This window comes from Helicoverpa zea, chromosome 9, assembly GCF_022581195.2.
Source record: "Helicoverpa zea isolate HzStark_Cry1AcR chromosome 9, ilHelZeax1.1, whole genome shotgun sequence".
Lineage (NCBI taxonomy): Eukaryota > Metazoa > Arthropoda > Insecta > Lepidoptera > Noctuidae > Helicoverpa > Helicoverpa zea.
This window is the reverse complement of record NC_061460.1, coordinates 9843483-9860763: the sequence shown is the minus strand read 5'-3', so window position 1 is coordinate 9860763 and position 17281 is coordinate 9843483. Positions and strand designations below refer to the sequence as shown.

The following is a 17281-nucleotide window of genomic DNA, read 5'->3' as shown; positions in this document are numbered from 1 at the left end:
TAATCCTAACCTGGTTTCGATACAAAACGTTACATTCATAATCGTCTGCAACAATATAAAACTTATTCTGTTTTCATAATCCAACCTTTCCTACGCTCTTATCACTAAAATACACCCTTGGCTCCAGTAATTATTGTCGTAACAACACTAATGACCACCCGTTTGAATTATTACAAAAACTCGCACCCCTGTATCTTTTGAGAACTTTACCCAAAGAAAGATAAGCCAGCGTTGACTCTGCTAAATTAAAATGTAACCTCCCATTCATAATTCTCTTTGTAGCGGAATTATGAAAAATAGAATAATGGAGTAAGTGAATACGAAAATGCTATTTTTCCCTTTAACATTTTATTGTCTTATACAATACTTTCTGTCATACTTTTTTGGTTACATACGTGTGAAGGTATATTTTTATCATCTGTCTTTTACGTCATTTGTAAGTTACATACTTAAAATACCTGCTATATCTGTAAAAACCTGCGTTACGTAAAAAAACATTTGACTTTTGAAGCACACAAGTACGTGTTATACGAAGCAAATAAATGCGCATAACTCAACTTTTCAGTGCTATTTGATAAACAAAAAGTAGCTTTTTGCATAAACAATGTAACTGCCCATTTAATGTATTTTTCACAAAGAAAACATACGCCTTATCTGACCTTTGCTGGGCTTTCTTAAACATAAGCCAGTACACGCTTAGAATTTATCGCAGTTACTGAATTCGAGAGTTTCATTACAATAAACTACATAAAACACAAACCTACCTAACCGAGGTGCGTTTATCTCTGTTAACGAAAGTTTAACGATTAATTAAGTTCAGTTTTAATCTTAGTGGTGTAACTCACCGGTCGTGAAGTAAGTGAATTGTGATTATTTATCGTGGTTCGTGTTCATTACGAAACAATTTATTCACTTTTGTAATCCCTTTCCTTTCCTGTTGACATAAATTTATTTTGTTCCCTGATTAGATTTTATTTTCAGTCGATTAAGTCTACATCGTTTAGAAATAACACTCAATCCTTAACTCAAAGTACCACCAATTCACAGAAGCGCTCGGACACAGCAAAACAAAATAAATTCATTAAATAAACATAAATCTTCACTTAAAGGCGAGGCTAGTAAAAATAGGAAAACAAACAAACAGGTAGCATAAACCTGAAAGGAGAACTCATTAAGTTATTCTCAAAGAAAAACAGAGACGGGAAATATTAATTAAAACCTCCGTATAAGGACCACGGTTAGGAAGACTGGGAAACTTCTTCGAGTGCAAAATATTCTTTGAGGAGAAAAAACTGGTTCGTTGTAGTTTACGGAGCTAGCTTTTGAGCTCTAGACTCCGATCTATCGGGCGCAGATTAATTGGGGTCCGGGGTGAAAACTTATTTAAAACTCAGCTTGACTGCTCGATAAACAAAACAATGATCCGATAAAGTTTTGATGTCGGAATAATTTACACAGGTTCTCAAGTTTTTAATTGAGGTAAGTAACGTGCTTTGGAATGGTCGAACATTTTACGTATGATGATACCTACATATAGTAGTGAAAGTTTTGCTTGTCATGCTTACACGACAAAACGGTGGAAAATTATCCGCCTCCGTGTTTACGCACCAAATGCATTCAGTACTTTTTGAGTTCATCGTAGATAAACCGACAGACTATTTTTTGCAAGAAATAGGTATAGGACATAAACTAATACAAAGATATTAATTAATAAATGATGAGCGCGTAACAACAACACGATGAGTGTCTTTTATTTTATTTTATAGCTGTATCTATTACGAGTAGGTATAGTATACTCCACTTGAGTAGGTAAATTAATATTGATTATTATTGATAGGTTTTGTTGACACATTGCGCATGTTAAACAAATCAACTAGGTACTGCTTAATATGATAATTGTTCAATTGATAAAGTTACTGTGCTTTTATATAATTTTAGCTCCATCCTATTAACAAACTGAATTTTTAAATAAAAAGTCATGTACAGTTTGTTCATCTATAATTACTCAAATGGAGTGCATTTTATTTGCATCTACAATGACTTGCAATGAGTTGCAGTTTTTGTTCCATGCAATAAATTACATCATAGATAATAAGAGTTATTTTGTTATTTCTGCATCTATAGAATGCACTTGCACAGTCGCCACTTAATTTATGATTGTATGACATTAAGATTACAACAATGTAAAGATTATTCAATAGTTAGGTACAAGGTTAAAAAGTGTGTTATTCTGTATGTATGTATGTTTGTGTAGGAATAATAGAAACTAACCGTTATTATGCTAAGCCTTTGTCATAGTAAGACAAAAGTATCTGTACTGTCTATACCTACTAAAATTATACACCTGAAGAGTTTATTCATTTAAATGCGCCAATCTAAGTTAGTATAGGACCAATGAAAAACATATATTTTAGAGTTAGAGTACTTACCATGGGACGCGGACGAAACCACTGGCAAAAACTTGTCATTCTCATAATTTTCATAACCGAAGTTGTATTTAATTAATTAAAACTTACCAATCTTGATGAATTCACATCAACAAATTAATATGCTCGTATTATCGCAACACGTTGGCTGTCTGCCAACATTTTTAATATTGGCTATTTTAATTAAATTCATGTTTTAGGTCTAACCGCAGTCACCCTGGAACATTCATTATGTGCAGGATTTAATAATAAATGGATGCGATAATGGATGAATAGAATACATCTGGCACGCTGATAATTAATTTCAAATACTTTAATTCAATGATATTCAAGTTTGGACCTTTGAGAGCTCGCAGACTGTAGAATGAACTGTCAAAGGTCAGCTCTCGTAATGGTTGGCTAACCATACCCTAAAACTAGGTACTTAGTTATTACACAGTCACACATAATTTTATTTATTCATCTTTATGAAGGCGAAAGTTTTTGAGTTTATTTATTACTTTAGTATACAAATACTATACATAGAACAGTTACCTATGTTATGATTATAGGGGTATATAAACACCAGGATATCATACGTACTATAGGCTAATTTTCATTCAGGTCTGAGAAATACAAACTCGGGCCCCAGCGAAACGCAGGAAACAGCTAGCTATCTATATTGAAAATATATATTTTAAGATTCAATCTCTAATAGCTAGGAAACAAACTCTCACTTCACCAAATATTTACACAAACAGGTGATATTAAAATAGTGTAATGTGTGTTCATTATCATTTGGTGCAGGTGCATCAGCACTCGAATGGGGATGCGGTGGGTGGCGATAGGGTTAACGTCACCCCTACTACGGGTGAATATGACATTAGTACTCTTTTTGTGTGATTGTCAAGTGACTACTATTTTCCAACGGTTTTAAATGGAATAGTCACATTTTTGCTTCGAGGGGTATTTTGTTCTGTTAACTTGGAATGATGACGTATCTGTGAACTAAGTAACAGAAAACTGCTCTTGTATGATTAGCAATTAGCCATGTAAATAACTTTATTTTTAAGGCAATGCTGCGTTTAAAATCTCGACAGCGATAATATCATATTTAATTATTTTGGGGAGGTGTACAGGAACTTCGATTTAGCATTTTAAGTTACCCTGGGCTTTTTAATCTTTCAATATTATTATAATCCTATAATTATAAACTCTTAAAGGTATTATAAAAATTATGAAAATAATCGTCTTTCGTCTTTTTAATTGGAACAAATAGTAGTGGTCCGGTCAGTATGGATGCAGGAAAAGCAAAAATTCACATTTCATCGCCCCGCATCGCTAGCCGAATGCTTTTTTTATATTTCGCGCATTTTAATATTGAGTGCGACTGTGCATGTCGTATGGTGGATATATTTGCAGTAAAACCATTAAAATTGTTGGTTCTTAAGTACGTTTTTAAGTTTTGCAGTTAAGTACTTAAGGCAGCTCGTAGATTATTTGCAGTCAGTAAAGGATTTTATGCAGTCGCTGCAAGTGAGGTCGATAGCTGGCTTTCAAAACGCACCTTAAGGGTAAATAGAATTACGTATGGGTTTCAGATTTTTGCTTGTAGTTTTATTCAATATCAATAGGTAATAGAAAAGAAACAATTTTATTTCAGTAGCCAAAACGTCCTACCTAAAGTAAGCTATTTTCTTAAAGAAAGAGAAGAACTGAGCGTAGTCAACCTTCTACAAAATACCTGCCACATTTATTGTTTTACAACTACAATACTTCAAACCGAGCGTCATTACGCATTGTAATAACGTTCTTAACACAACTAAATAAAGTCGCAAATCATACACCACTTCATTCACCTGGCATAATCTTCGTCGATATGTCAATATCTGTATTGGCGACAAAAGTGTTGGAAGCTTACGCGATTCGTGATTTAAAAACAGTTGATTTCCAGTTGAATTGAATGCAAAGGATAAAAATTACTGTATTACTGTTTGACCTAGTTCCTTTTAGTAGTGTTTGGTATGGAGCGATGAGGGCTGCGAAATAAATGGGGAAGAATTACTGCGCTTTTTTGGTTTTTATTTTCGTGTGGAATAATGTGGGTAAATTTTTTGGCAATTACAAATACCATGTCTTTAACACTAAGGATTATATTCTTAAATAATAACTACATATCGACGTTGGTACATAACTTTCTCAAATAATAACTCTATGTCAATGTTATGGAACATTCGAGAATATCTACTGAGTGTAATTGCGTCATATTAATATAAGTAATATGTGTTCAAGGTTCTAAATCTCAAAGATTTTCCGTTAACACATATCTAAACCTGTCTCATTAACCTTTCTATAATAACATATTAGTGAAAAACCGAACAAATTATATTTAATTATTTTTGGGTTTAGGTACATAGGTTAAAAAAATTATATATGTACCTACTTATTTTTGTCAGTTCTTTCTCAATCGCAGACGAATAGATAGACTGACAGGCGCGGCGATAAATTGGTATATAACATTTATTTGTTGGTATTTGCTCTAAGACAGATATTATTATCAACTACCATTGTTATCAGGTGCCTTGTGAGAAAGAAAGAAGAATGCAAATCGAGAAAAAACGTTGAAAATAATTGTTTATACAGAAAACCAGTTTTTATATAAATTATGATTGAACAATTCAATGTTTTGACGTATTTTATCGACTTGAGATAATTGGATTGAAATAAATCAATCAGATTAGATAATTATTATGTAAAGAACTGCATTGTTACTAACTAGTACTAAATAGTAGAGTCTACAAGTCAGCGGTATTTTTTTGTTGGCGGCTGTAAATCTATACATTTATGTTTTACTAGCCGTTTTCCCGCGGTTTCACCCGCGTCCCGTGGGAGCTACTGCTCGCACCGGGACAAATATAGCCTATGTTACTCGCAGATAATATAGCTTTCTAATGGTGAAAGAATATATAAAATCGCTCCAGTAGTTTTTGAGTTTATCCATTACAACCAAACAAACAAACAAACAAAGTTTTCCTCTATATAATATTAGTAAAGACGAAGTTTTTAAGTGCTGTAGTTGACAAACGGCATCAATTCTTGTTTGTAGTCCAAGTACAAAAAAATACATCAATATCTAAACTAATATAAGAAAACAAAACTGACAAAATAAACTCATTAGATTGACAAAAAATTGGACCATTCTGGTAGCTATTTCCTAATAATATATTATTTTCCACCGGTCGATTCAAAGAAAAAATATCATGGAATGAGAACCTGCTTTTAAAGCAGTTTGAAATACTTGCACGTATAGTCAAACATATCACATTATCATGTACCTTGTCTCCATATTAATGAACTTGAAATAATCAGCAAAAAAATCATATAGCATTTTTACTATTATAGTTCGGCCATTCAGAGAATGCGTTCCTGACACGTCGCGATTGAACTGACGACGTAATAACATTCATTGATTATTGATATAATAATGTTGTTTTAATGCTCCTCAATTGTTAAAACGGTAAACAACCAGCAAAAATATTTTTATCGTAACTGCAACGCCATTGCAAAGTTACGTCGTCAGTTCAATCGCGACGTGTCAGGAACGCATTCTCTGAATGGCCGAACTATAATATTTTGTTAAATAATTGACACTAGTGTTATAATTAAACCCTAAAATGGACAAAATCTTGTAACATTCAAAAGGATTGTTAAAAATAATAATAAATAATTATGTATAGCGTAAACTTTTGCTTTTAAGACCTGTGTACTTACAACGTCAAATATTCAAGCATTGATCAAGCTTACATATATTTTTCAACAACACTGCTGCACTTTTTTAGTGTCACCAAGTTTTATATTATTGTAAAATTATAATAACCTTTATCATATTTCCAAAGTTTACTATAATAGAAAATTAAGTAAATTATAATCGAAAAATTACTTAAAACTTGTTTCACTCCACAACATTTATTTTGCCAACGCTATCCACTCAGTTACTATCAAGTAGGTACTTTGTTTGAAAGAAGTGATTATGTCATAAATGATAATAATAGATCTTGCTTATATAAAACCGTTCGCAGTTTATGTATCGGCTTTAGTTTATTTATACACAGTGCAGTATTAACATGAGTTTCAACGACAAAGTGGTTCTGGTCACCGGCGGCAGTTCTGGCATCGGAGCAGCCATCGCCATCAAGTTTGCACAGGAGGGCGCCAAAGTCGCCATCGTGGGGAGAAACCAAGACAAACTGAAGAATACAGCCAACAAATGCGGAAACCCTTTAGTGATCGTCGCTGACGTCACAAAAGAAGACGATGTCAAAAGGATTGCCAGCGAAACGGTGAAACATTTTGGGAAACTCGATATTCTGGTCAACAATGCTGGCATTTGTCCATTTGCTAGTATTCAAGCTGACAACGCAATGCAGGTCTACGATGAAATAATGTCTACAAACCTCCGGTCTACCGTTCTACTGACACATCTTACCGTCCCTGAACTTGTGAAAACTAAAGGCAACATAATCAACATTTCAAGTGTTGCTGCTTTCAAAGTCGCTCCAGGTCTTTTTGCGTACTGTGCGTCGAAGGCAGCTATGGACCACTTCTCTAGAGCGATTGCACTAGAGCTAGCTCCAAGTGGGGTTCGTGTAAATGTAATCAATCCAGGACCCGTGGCGACTGACATCGGTGCTACCATGTTCCCAACAAAAGAGGAACAGGAAAATTTCTTTAAAAAAGTCGTGGATGGAACTGCTTTGGGCAGGATATCGGAGCCTGAGGAAATAGCGGATATTGTTCTGTTTCTAGCGAGTGATAAAGCCAGAGGCATTACGGGCTCAAATTATGTTTCTGATAATGGATATTCGGTTAAAGGCGTACAAGCTTGATTTAATATATAAACTTCATTTTAAATAGTGTTTTGTTTAGCATTCCTTATCTATAAATATCTGTCTCTTTATCTGTTTTTTGTTTGCTGTGGTCTTGGTATTCTAAAATGTGTTCATAAGTATGTTATCATTAATTTATTCATGTTTAACAGTTGTCGTGTACCTGACCAAAGTACAAAGTCTACTTCGTTTTGAAGTTGTTTGTGTAAAAAAACATTTCGATATTATTATTCTTTGATCAAATACTCGTTTATTAATAAAGACAACTAAATCGTCGTAAAGAAAAGGTGAAAGTGTAGAAAACAGGTATCTAGTTGTTGATAAATATTAGCTTCAGCTATTTTATATGCAATACAAAATCGTAGATTAAGTCACTTTGCATTTGTAATATTGTCAAGGATTAGGTTAAATGCTTGGTTCTAAAACAACCTGTTTGGAAAACAATTTAAATAACTTGTCTGGAGCTACTTTATTTGTGTATAAACTATTTAATTTTTGAATATTCTAATTTATTACACCTACGACTAAGCTGTTATGAAGAGACCGCCCACGGGTTATTTTATTTAGAAGTGGGCGGCTATGATCGAATATTGTTTACATGTTCATAATTGAAGTCATGAAAGTAATTTGTTTACAACTGAAAAATAACTTTCAAAATATTTGTATCTCATTGGATCAATTCTTCTTTTAATTTTCTTGCAATATTCATCTTTAATTTTAGTAGCGAAATTAGTAGCTTTCTTTCCACCTTCCCCAACTAGAATGAATAAACTTGTCTCTTTACAAATAAAAAAACTTTAAATACCGATAATACTTTCACAGCTGCACTTTGCTTCACTTTCTCCATATTGCTTTGAAACTGTCTGCACTAGGACTAAAGACAATTTTCTCAAATACTCCACATGCATTTGCGTCGTTATAGAACACTCTAGAAAATCGGAGTTGTTGGCTTACACGGTAATACTGTGTCCTCGACTAGCATTACTGAGGAATAACTGAGGAAGTCCTTATATCCTTTCTAGAGGGAGCAATCTGCGTTCGCTACTCGAGGTTTACTTTCACTTATAATAATAACATCGGGACACATTTCATTAGCTTGTGTTATGGTGCAAATACAACGAACCATATAAACTTACATTTTAAGTATGTACGTAGGTACTACCTATATCACTCAGACTACAGCCAAGAGGCAAAGCAGCCAGCAGCATTAATCCGGGACTTTCAGTTTGGCAGTGCGGCATGGTGACCATTGAGCTAAAGGGTTTGTCAAATAAAAGGAACATATAGTAAACAGTAGGTAGTATAGTACCTATTAAGTAATAGTTAAATGATAATGTTAAGAAAACTGTCCTGTGGTAGTTGTTATAAGTAATCAAAAAATCTGATCACAAGACTTCTCAATTTGTTCCTTGTATCTTGAATTCAAAATATTTATTGTAACCATTACCTACATCGAGTTCAATTCATAGATAAGCTTGACTAGAAAATTAAACAAAACCAGATAAGTAAGTAAACTAACAATAGTGTTAACTTTATTATCTTTTGTGCAAAGTAACAATTATGTATGTACTCTATAGACATCACAAGGTTATTTATATATTCATTCTTATTACCGGCTTGAACAAGTTTTCTTAACATTTAGCATGACTGAGCAATATTAAACCGCAGATGTCGATCGAAAGATCATAGGTGGTGCAAAACTGTCTGATAAATATTTATTAGGTAATATTTGTGTGTTTTATCATTGCTATCTAAACAACCTTTATCCTGTCCGATCTCAACAATTCAGCAAAAAAATCTTCTGTGACTACGAATCTATTTTTATAGTTACCTACTTATTAAAAAAAAATGTCATTTCATGCACTTCCACTCACACACGGAAGTATCAAACGAATGGTTATTGAGCAGCGCTACTAATTCGTTAACAAGAAGGTAATACATTGAACGCTGATGTCATAATTACTATTACGATAACAGATTGTCAACAAATAAATATAAATGCCGGCGATACACATCGGTATCAGTTCTGATTTGTAAGCGGTGCAGTGTCATCATGAGTTTCAAAGACAAAGTGGTTCTGGTCACCGGCGGCAGTTCTGGCATCGGAGCAGCCATCGCCATCAAGTTTGCACAGGAGGGCGCTAAAGTCGCCATAGTGGGGAGAAACCAAGAGAAACTGAAGAATACAGCCAACAAATGTGGAAACCCTTTAGTGATTGTCGCTGACGTCACAAAAGAAGACGACGTCAAAAGAATTGCCAGTGAAACGTTGAAACATTTTGGGAAACTCGACATTCTGGTCAACAATGCTGGTATTGCTTCATTTGCTAGTATTCAAGCTGACAACGCAATGCAGGTCTACGATGAAATAATGTCTACAAACCTCAATTCCGTGGTACAATGAATGCATCTGACTGTTGCTGAGCTTGTGAAGACTAAAGGTAATGTTATCAACATTTCGAGTATTGCTGGAATGAAGGCCTATCCAGGTATGTTTGCGTATTGTGCATCAAAAGCGGCTTTGGATCACTTTTCTAGAGCGATTGCACTTGAGCTGGCTTCGAGTGGTGTGCGTGTAAATGTAGTCAATCCAGGACCCGTGGCGACTGATATCGGTGATAATATGTTCCCAACTAAAGAAGAAAAAGAAAAGGCCATGAAACGGGCCGCGGATGGGACTGCTTTGGGCAGGATATCGGAGCCTGAAGAGATAGCTGATATTGTTCTGTTCCTAGCGAGTGAGAAAGCCAAAGCGGTCACTGGTTCGTGCTATGTCTCTGATAATGGATTTTTGTTGAAGGGAATACCATCTTGATTGAATGTTTGAATTAAAGTTGTTGATTTTTGTAACGTGTCTTTCGATATAATGTAAGCATTTGTGAAAAATTTTCTAATTTTTATAAATAAAAAAAAGTACCTAAAACATATTATGAATTATTTATTTATCCTGCTTGCAGTTTTACTCGTGTCATCACCAGGTCAAAAAGTGATTTATGCACGACAATGACACCTGTATCTAGATACACCTGTACCTTTATCTTTATCTTGATATGAATTTGAAGGTTTCGTGTTACAATTATTTTAATATATTGTGTAAAAAGTCTCCACGTTACGAAACACGGTTGAATATATTTTAAATAATTCGTTCAGCCCATTTTTCGTATCACGTCCCAAGAGACAGGTGGGTAAGACATGAATTGTAAAAATTACTAAATCTTAGGCAGCACATTATAAAGTCATTTAGGCAGGTACCACAATGATTATTTATAAACTGGGGTAATTTTTCTCTAAACATTTTTTTCTATTGCTTGGATGCAAGCCACGTCGCATCATAAGAAAATAATAATAAATTGAACACTTTTTATGGCAGTATTCCAGTGTTCCCGTGACTATCCATTAGAGTAGTCCACCAGAGAGCCCCATAAAGCCTGAAGGGAACATTTACGCAGATATATGGACCGATTTAAATGAATGAATGAAAAAATGCTACAATACGATTCTTTTCAGATTTTCAACTAACGACCAAGCCGTGTTGTGTATTTTTTTAAACGGCCTCTATGAAAATGGCGTTTTATGAAAATCCTTTTTCAGCGTGTTGCAGCTTGCACGCCGAGCGGGACGTGTTGTCGACGTGTAGACAAGTGCTACGAACGCTACGCTCGTAGCTCGTAGCGCGTAGCAACGTGTAGAGGGACACAAGTACTGTACAGTTTTTGTTTTAATTTAGTTTGACACGTAAAAAGTCACGTCATCAAAATGAAAGCCTAAAATAAAATAACTGGTCAGGTACAAATCAGTGCAAATCAATGCAAAGTACAGTTTTAACAATATGATTGGTTGATAGGTGTAAAGATGCTTAATCAATGAGATAACTGGGTAAACGTGATCTATTTAGATATGATAAACGATATAACAATGATTATAATTAAATATTTAGATATATAAAAAAAGATGTCACACATAAACTTGATAACTTGCTGATTGCAATATCGATGATCATGCCTAAACACATATTTCACAATGTGTAGCAATGATGATTTTCAATAAGGCCTTGCAGATAATAAACCTGTAATCATGACAAAGCATGATACAAAATTATCCATGTCGGGGATAGTTCGCGAAACTAACTGGATAGCCTTGCATCATAACTGCATGACCTAAAACAAAAATAAACTAGCAGTTCTAGAAATAAATAGAATGAAAAATATTTGCAACTCCCATATAAGGTATTCTAAATTGAATTCTATCTCAATAGAAGAAGGGTTCAAAGTCGAAGATGAAGTGAATTGATATAAAAATGATAACAATACACACGTATTTGGAATACTGCCATGTATATCAGTGACTGCACATGACGTCGTTTACCTCGCGATGCAACATTGTAAACACAGAAGTACACCTCTGTACAAATCAATATGTGCAGTGGTGAACATACTAATATTGTTAGTTTGCTTGCTTAAACGCGCTAATCGCAGAAACTGCTAGATCGATATGAAACATTCTTTCAGTGTTACATAGCCCATTTGCTGAGGAAGGCTATAGGCTACTTTTTATATCGATGAAACCGTTGGCAAAAGCTAGTTTGTTCATAAAGTTCGATGTTTTGATTTGTCAAACGTGACTGATATAAGCAAACGTTCTCAATTTGATGCTCAATGGCCTAATGCTTACTTCTACATATATTGGAATTTCAATCGCGAATTATGTAAGTGGCTCAACCACTCACATCCATTGCAGTACTTCTGCTACCCCTGTCGTACGCCATCTCTAGCACCCATTAACCAGTGTCGGTCCATGGGCGAGGCATTCAATATTAACGGCCTTAAATCCTCTCCAATTAGCCATGACACGGCCCAGCCAGCCATTTGACCTGGCTCCGAATTAATGCTTGCACATCATACGACTTCCCAATGTACGATTGTACGTAACATTGACGAATTGGCAGACAGAGGTCAGATTTATTGGTTGGTGCTGACCTGAGTGAGTGTTAAGTGATATTTGATTGGCTGGCTTTTTGGACACAATCAGTATTATTTCTGTACCATTCCTTGGTTATTCGGTGATTAATGCTAATTTTCACCAACAAATACCTAAATTTATGGAACCCCTAAGAGCATTTAGGGAACACTTATACAAATATCGTTTTCACCAAAGTTTAAGTGTCCCTTATAACCTTTATTATTGGGGCAGCACTTATTCTAAGTGACACTTAGGGAAACGTTAAACAGTAAAATTGATGAGATAAGATGGTAAATACATAATAGATAATTCTTGCACATCATACGAGTTCTCAATGTACGATTGTACGTAACATTGACGAATTGGCAGACAGAGGTCAGATTTATTGGTTGGTGCTGACCTGAGTGAGTGTTAAGTGATATTTGATTGGCTGGTTTTGGGTGTCGCTGGCTTTTTGGGGAGATTTTACAAAATGATGGTTATTATTGTTTCTGTTACTCTCTTTTGGTTACTGACCGAGTTGGGTGAATAAGACTTGTGAACGAATGATCAGCTCTAAAAATATATTTTATGCTTTATTACTTTATTTGATACAGTAAGTTGATGAGATAATATAACAGATACACATTAAGCATACACTCAACGGTCCAACTTACTCTATTTCATGCCATATGACCTCAATATGTGTTTAGTGGCAATGATAAATTGACAGTTCGAAGACGTTTTGAAAACTTAGAGCACACTGTGACAATGCCCTGACAACTTGACAATGGCTTTTCTTAACAAAAATGTTATGACTAGTCTATCTTCTATTAGGCTGAATTTAAAAAGACCCATTTCACTGACACCAATCTAAAGTTTTACAACAATTAAATTAGTATTAGCAGTTCCTTTCAGTGACGTCATTCTTAAGGAACTTAACATACCTACCATTACATTATAGCCAAGAGGCCATCTACACTAAGAACCTTTGTATCATTCTTGAGTCAAGGGTTCGAGTGAAGCCGAACTGTTAAAAGAACTATGCATATACGTGTTAGTATAGAAATAGGGATTTTAGGGTGTGTTCAAACTAAACATGGGAAAGTTAATTCTACCCCCATCAATCAAATTCTTTAAGAGAGTACAAAGAAAAAAATGCTGTCTGTATACGTTTAAAAGAATTGGGTATACTCTATGCTAATGCTCAGTGTTATGAAAAGCAAGTTAAATTGGTGGGTACCGGCTGTCATTTCATCTTTGGCAGTCGTTACGGGCAGTCAGAAGCTAGAAAGTCCTATATCTCTTGCCAAGGGGTACTTGGAAGAGGTAGAGGAAAACGAAGGCACTCAGCTGTATCCGGTGAGACTGAAAGCCTATCCCAACATAGTTGGAAAAGGCTAGGCAGGTGATGTAAAATAATGCAAAAAGTTATTTGTTCATTCGGTCTAAACACATCCTAAGAATGGCTGGCTATATGTTTAAAGGTAGGTGCAGAGGAAGTGAGAAAGGTAAAGGAAATTATGATCTGACGTCGATTTCCACACAGAATAAGAAAAGGTCTTTGTGGTTTTACAAGAAACTTGATTTTGTACAAGATTTCTAAGACGGAACACATTTTACACGTACATGTATGTACGTGTTTTCTTTACTATGAAAAAGAGCTTTTAAATAACCAATGCTGTGGATGTTTATCTGAATATGTAAAGATCCCTTAAAATGATAAGGAATTTCGTATTTCTACACACAGGGGGTATTTCTATGAAAACTCAGTCTCTTCTATATTACATTCAGAATTTGATCGTACACTCAATGTGAAAATCCCCAGCGAGTTGCGACAATTCTGATGTGTAAAACGTTTATCATGTTTCGCTCGAAACTGTTTATTCCATACCTCACTATAAAACTATTATATTCTGAACATTCTACTATATTATTTACAACATGAGAGAAAAATAATAGAAAAGCAACCATCATAAAATATACGACTACAATGAAAGCCACGCACACATCCTCATTTTCTATATATCTTTTAAGACATACACATCTCGATATAATACTAGAAAGAAACCTATCACATAAGACAGCATAATAAATCCAAACGAACAGTAAAATTAATCAAGAAATCACAGTAAAACAAAAGAATAAATCAGCTGAAACTGGCAAACAAGACAAAAACCATAAAAACAGAGAAAAACCGGCCAAGTGCGAGTCGGACTCGTGCACGAAGGGTTCCGTAAATTACAGTTAAATCAACCTATCTCAAAAACTATAAGAGATACTTTGATCAAACCAAAAATCGTTGAAAGAGTTAATTAGCATGCATCACCTCTATTTTTTTTAGAATTTTATACCCCGTAGTTATAAAAATAGAGGGGGGGGGACATACTTTTTACGACTTTGAGAGCTGATATCTCAAAAACCGTTCACTTTAAGAAAAATGTTTTTTAGAAAACTTTATATCATTTTAAAAGACCTTTCCATTGATACCCCACACGGGTATGTACATCGAAAAAAAAAATTTCATCCCTCAGTTACATGTATGGGGGGCCCCACCCCCAATTCTTTTTTTTACTATTTAGTGTCATATTTTTGTAGCGGTTCATACAACACATATTCCCATCAAATTTCATCACTGTAGTACTTATAGTTTCCGAGTAAATCGGCTGTGACAGACGGACAGACGGACAGACGGACAGACGGACATGACGAAACTATAAGGGTTCCGTTTTTGCCATTTTGGCTACGGAACCCTAAAAACTACGTTATTACATGAATTCCTTCGATTTTCGTTTACATGTATTGAGAAACTGGTATTTACATGGGCGTCTATTTTATGAGCCTAGTAAAGGCATATGAAAGATAACTTTAGAAGTATCAGTACTAAAGAAAGTTAACTTAGGCACAATTTTTTGAAAGGAATTATTTATGAAGCTATCTCAGGAAATAAGAGCCAATTTGAAAAAAAAAAATGTTTTGTAGGCTCGCAGTCTTACTGTTGTTAAAGCAATTCTTCCAATAAAAGTTAACATAAAGTACCTTATTACATATATACCTACACAAGTAAATATTTTGTAAAGACTCATGTCAATGACCTATGTTAATTGCTTATGTACATTGGTCGTCACTGATAATCAAAATTACAAAACTCTGATTGATTGATCACGACTTTTCTGAATAGGTGTCAACAATTAACCAGTCTTTACGATGTTTAAATGTGTTTAAATTGCGCATGTTTGTTCAATGATTATATTAATGACGATAATAATTTTATTAATTACGTCAATGACGAAGTATGAAACTAGGAAGCGGTGAACTTTGAATTAAAAGGGTTTTAAAGCCTTATTTTAATAAACGGATTTAACATGACAAGTATTTAATTGACCATCTGCAGTCTGTATTTCAAAAATTACTAATATTTCGACGTGGTTCTTCTAGAAGTGCATACATTGTGGTAATGTCGTAAAATCTCTAAACTAGAGCGTGTATGGAAGTACGTCACGTTATCCTGAAACCCAATAACTTATCAGATAGACATTTTTATATAGCGGTTCAGCTGCTTATGGTTAGGAAAATGCAGCTATGAAAAGGAAATATGTATTGTATTTTTAGCAACAAACAGCTCGATTTATTTGTTACATGTTGAATAATTTCATACACAACAACAATACAATTTTTACCTAAAATATGGTTAAAATAATTTCGCTGCTTGTATATCTTTAACCATGCAGTCTTTAATAGGAATTGGGAGTAAGCAATTTATACATGAATATTTAGTAGTCAACTGATTGAAATAGCCGTTCACGAAAACAAATAGCCCTTTGACCGAAAAACGCTATTTAATCACACTGCTATTTGAACCAATTGACTGCAACATACAAACACTAAGCTAGGTCCCTCTTACGGTACCTACCTTTTTAAAAGCACATTGGCCCTAAATTACCCGTACAAAAACAAACACCAAAATATTACATGAACTATTTACATTATTCAACTTTACATTTCATCCCCATCCCCTTCATCCCTCGTCTCATCCCGTGACGAAATATCATTATTCTGGTCCGCTATGAATACGTAATAGGTGCTATTACTCCCAAAGTTACTCTCAAGGGCACGTTAAAAATATAAGTACAAAAAAGTATTATAATATAGCTATCAATCATGTTCTATTTATTTATTCATACATCATATTTCAAATTAAAAAACAAATGGTTTGAATTTGGAATTCTTTTTTTTATGGAAAATTAATGTTTATTCATGTTTTTTTTTGGGTATATAATTCTCGATTATGAAGGAGTTAAGAGAGCCCTTGATATGTCATTAAATAACTTAGATTTTATAGTTAAAATATACAATATACATAACGTTTTTCGCTGTTTTCTATTTGCAAGCGATATTTAGATCCCGCTCTCAAAATATTTTTGCGCTCCGTATTCATAAATGTAATATTTTTTGCATATGCTAGCTAAAACGTAATCCGTTTTCGACCTATGCCAGTTTATCAAAGTTTTTTGCACAGGTAGAAACTGTTTTTGAAAGTTTTCAAAAAACGTAGCTTTTAAGGCTTTCGTCTAAAAATAAAAGCACTGACTTTTACCATTGACATTTTTGCTATTGAAATATAATTATGGTGTATTTAGGCAGCTATTTTTTTTACGGTAACCTTGTAAAACACTGGTTCTCAGCTGCATCTGGTTAGGTAAAAACAGCCAGGTAGATGATTTTTACTGTATCATTCCTAGTTTATCAACATATTTGTATGTATATGTTACCGTAAGATTACAAACATCGTTAGATTACAATCTATCTCGAGAGATTGTAAACTGTCGAATTATTGTGAACCGTAACATCTGATTGCAATTTAACGCATTATTTTTCGCTATATTATAATCTATCGATGAGAAATTGTCAAATTGTCAACTGTCCGAAAGCTCTCTCTGATTGGTCAGTCTTTTTGTAAGATCGACCAATCACGACCAGCCGTTCTGTTCCCATGGAGTTCCCGTAGAGTTAGGAATGAAATAGAGGTGTCAGTTAAATAAAATAAATGCT

General features: G+C 34.3%; 1 protein-coding gene and 1 pseudogene across 1 annotated transcript; both read left to right on the top strand.

Annotated features, from left to right (window-relative positions):
* The first annotated feature begins 6479 nt into the window (after positions 1-6479).
* On the top strand, positions 6480-7791 carry LOC124633355 (glucose 1-dehydrogenase 2-like). The gene has a single exon (XM_047168549.1). The coding sequence runs from the start codon at positions 6530-6532 to the stop codon at positions 7289-7291; it is 762 nt and encodes a 253-aa protein (XP_047024505.1). The 5' UTR covers positions 6480-6529; the 3' UTR covers positions 7292-7791.
* A 1082-nt stretch (positions 7792-8873) lies between these two features.
* LOC124633357 lies at positions 8874-10218 on the top strand (annotated as a pseudogene).
* Positions 10219-17281: the final 7063 nt, after the last annotated feature.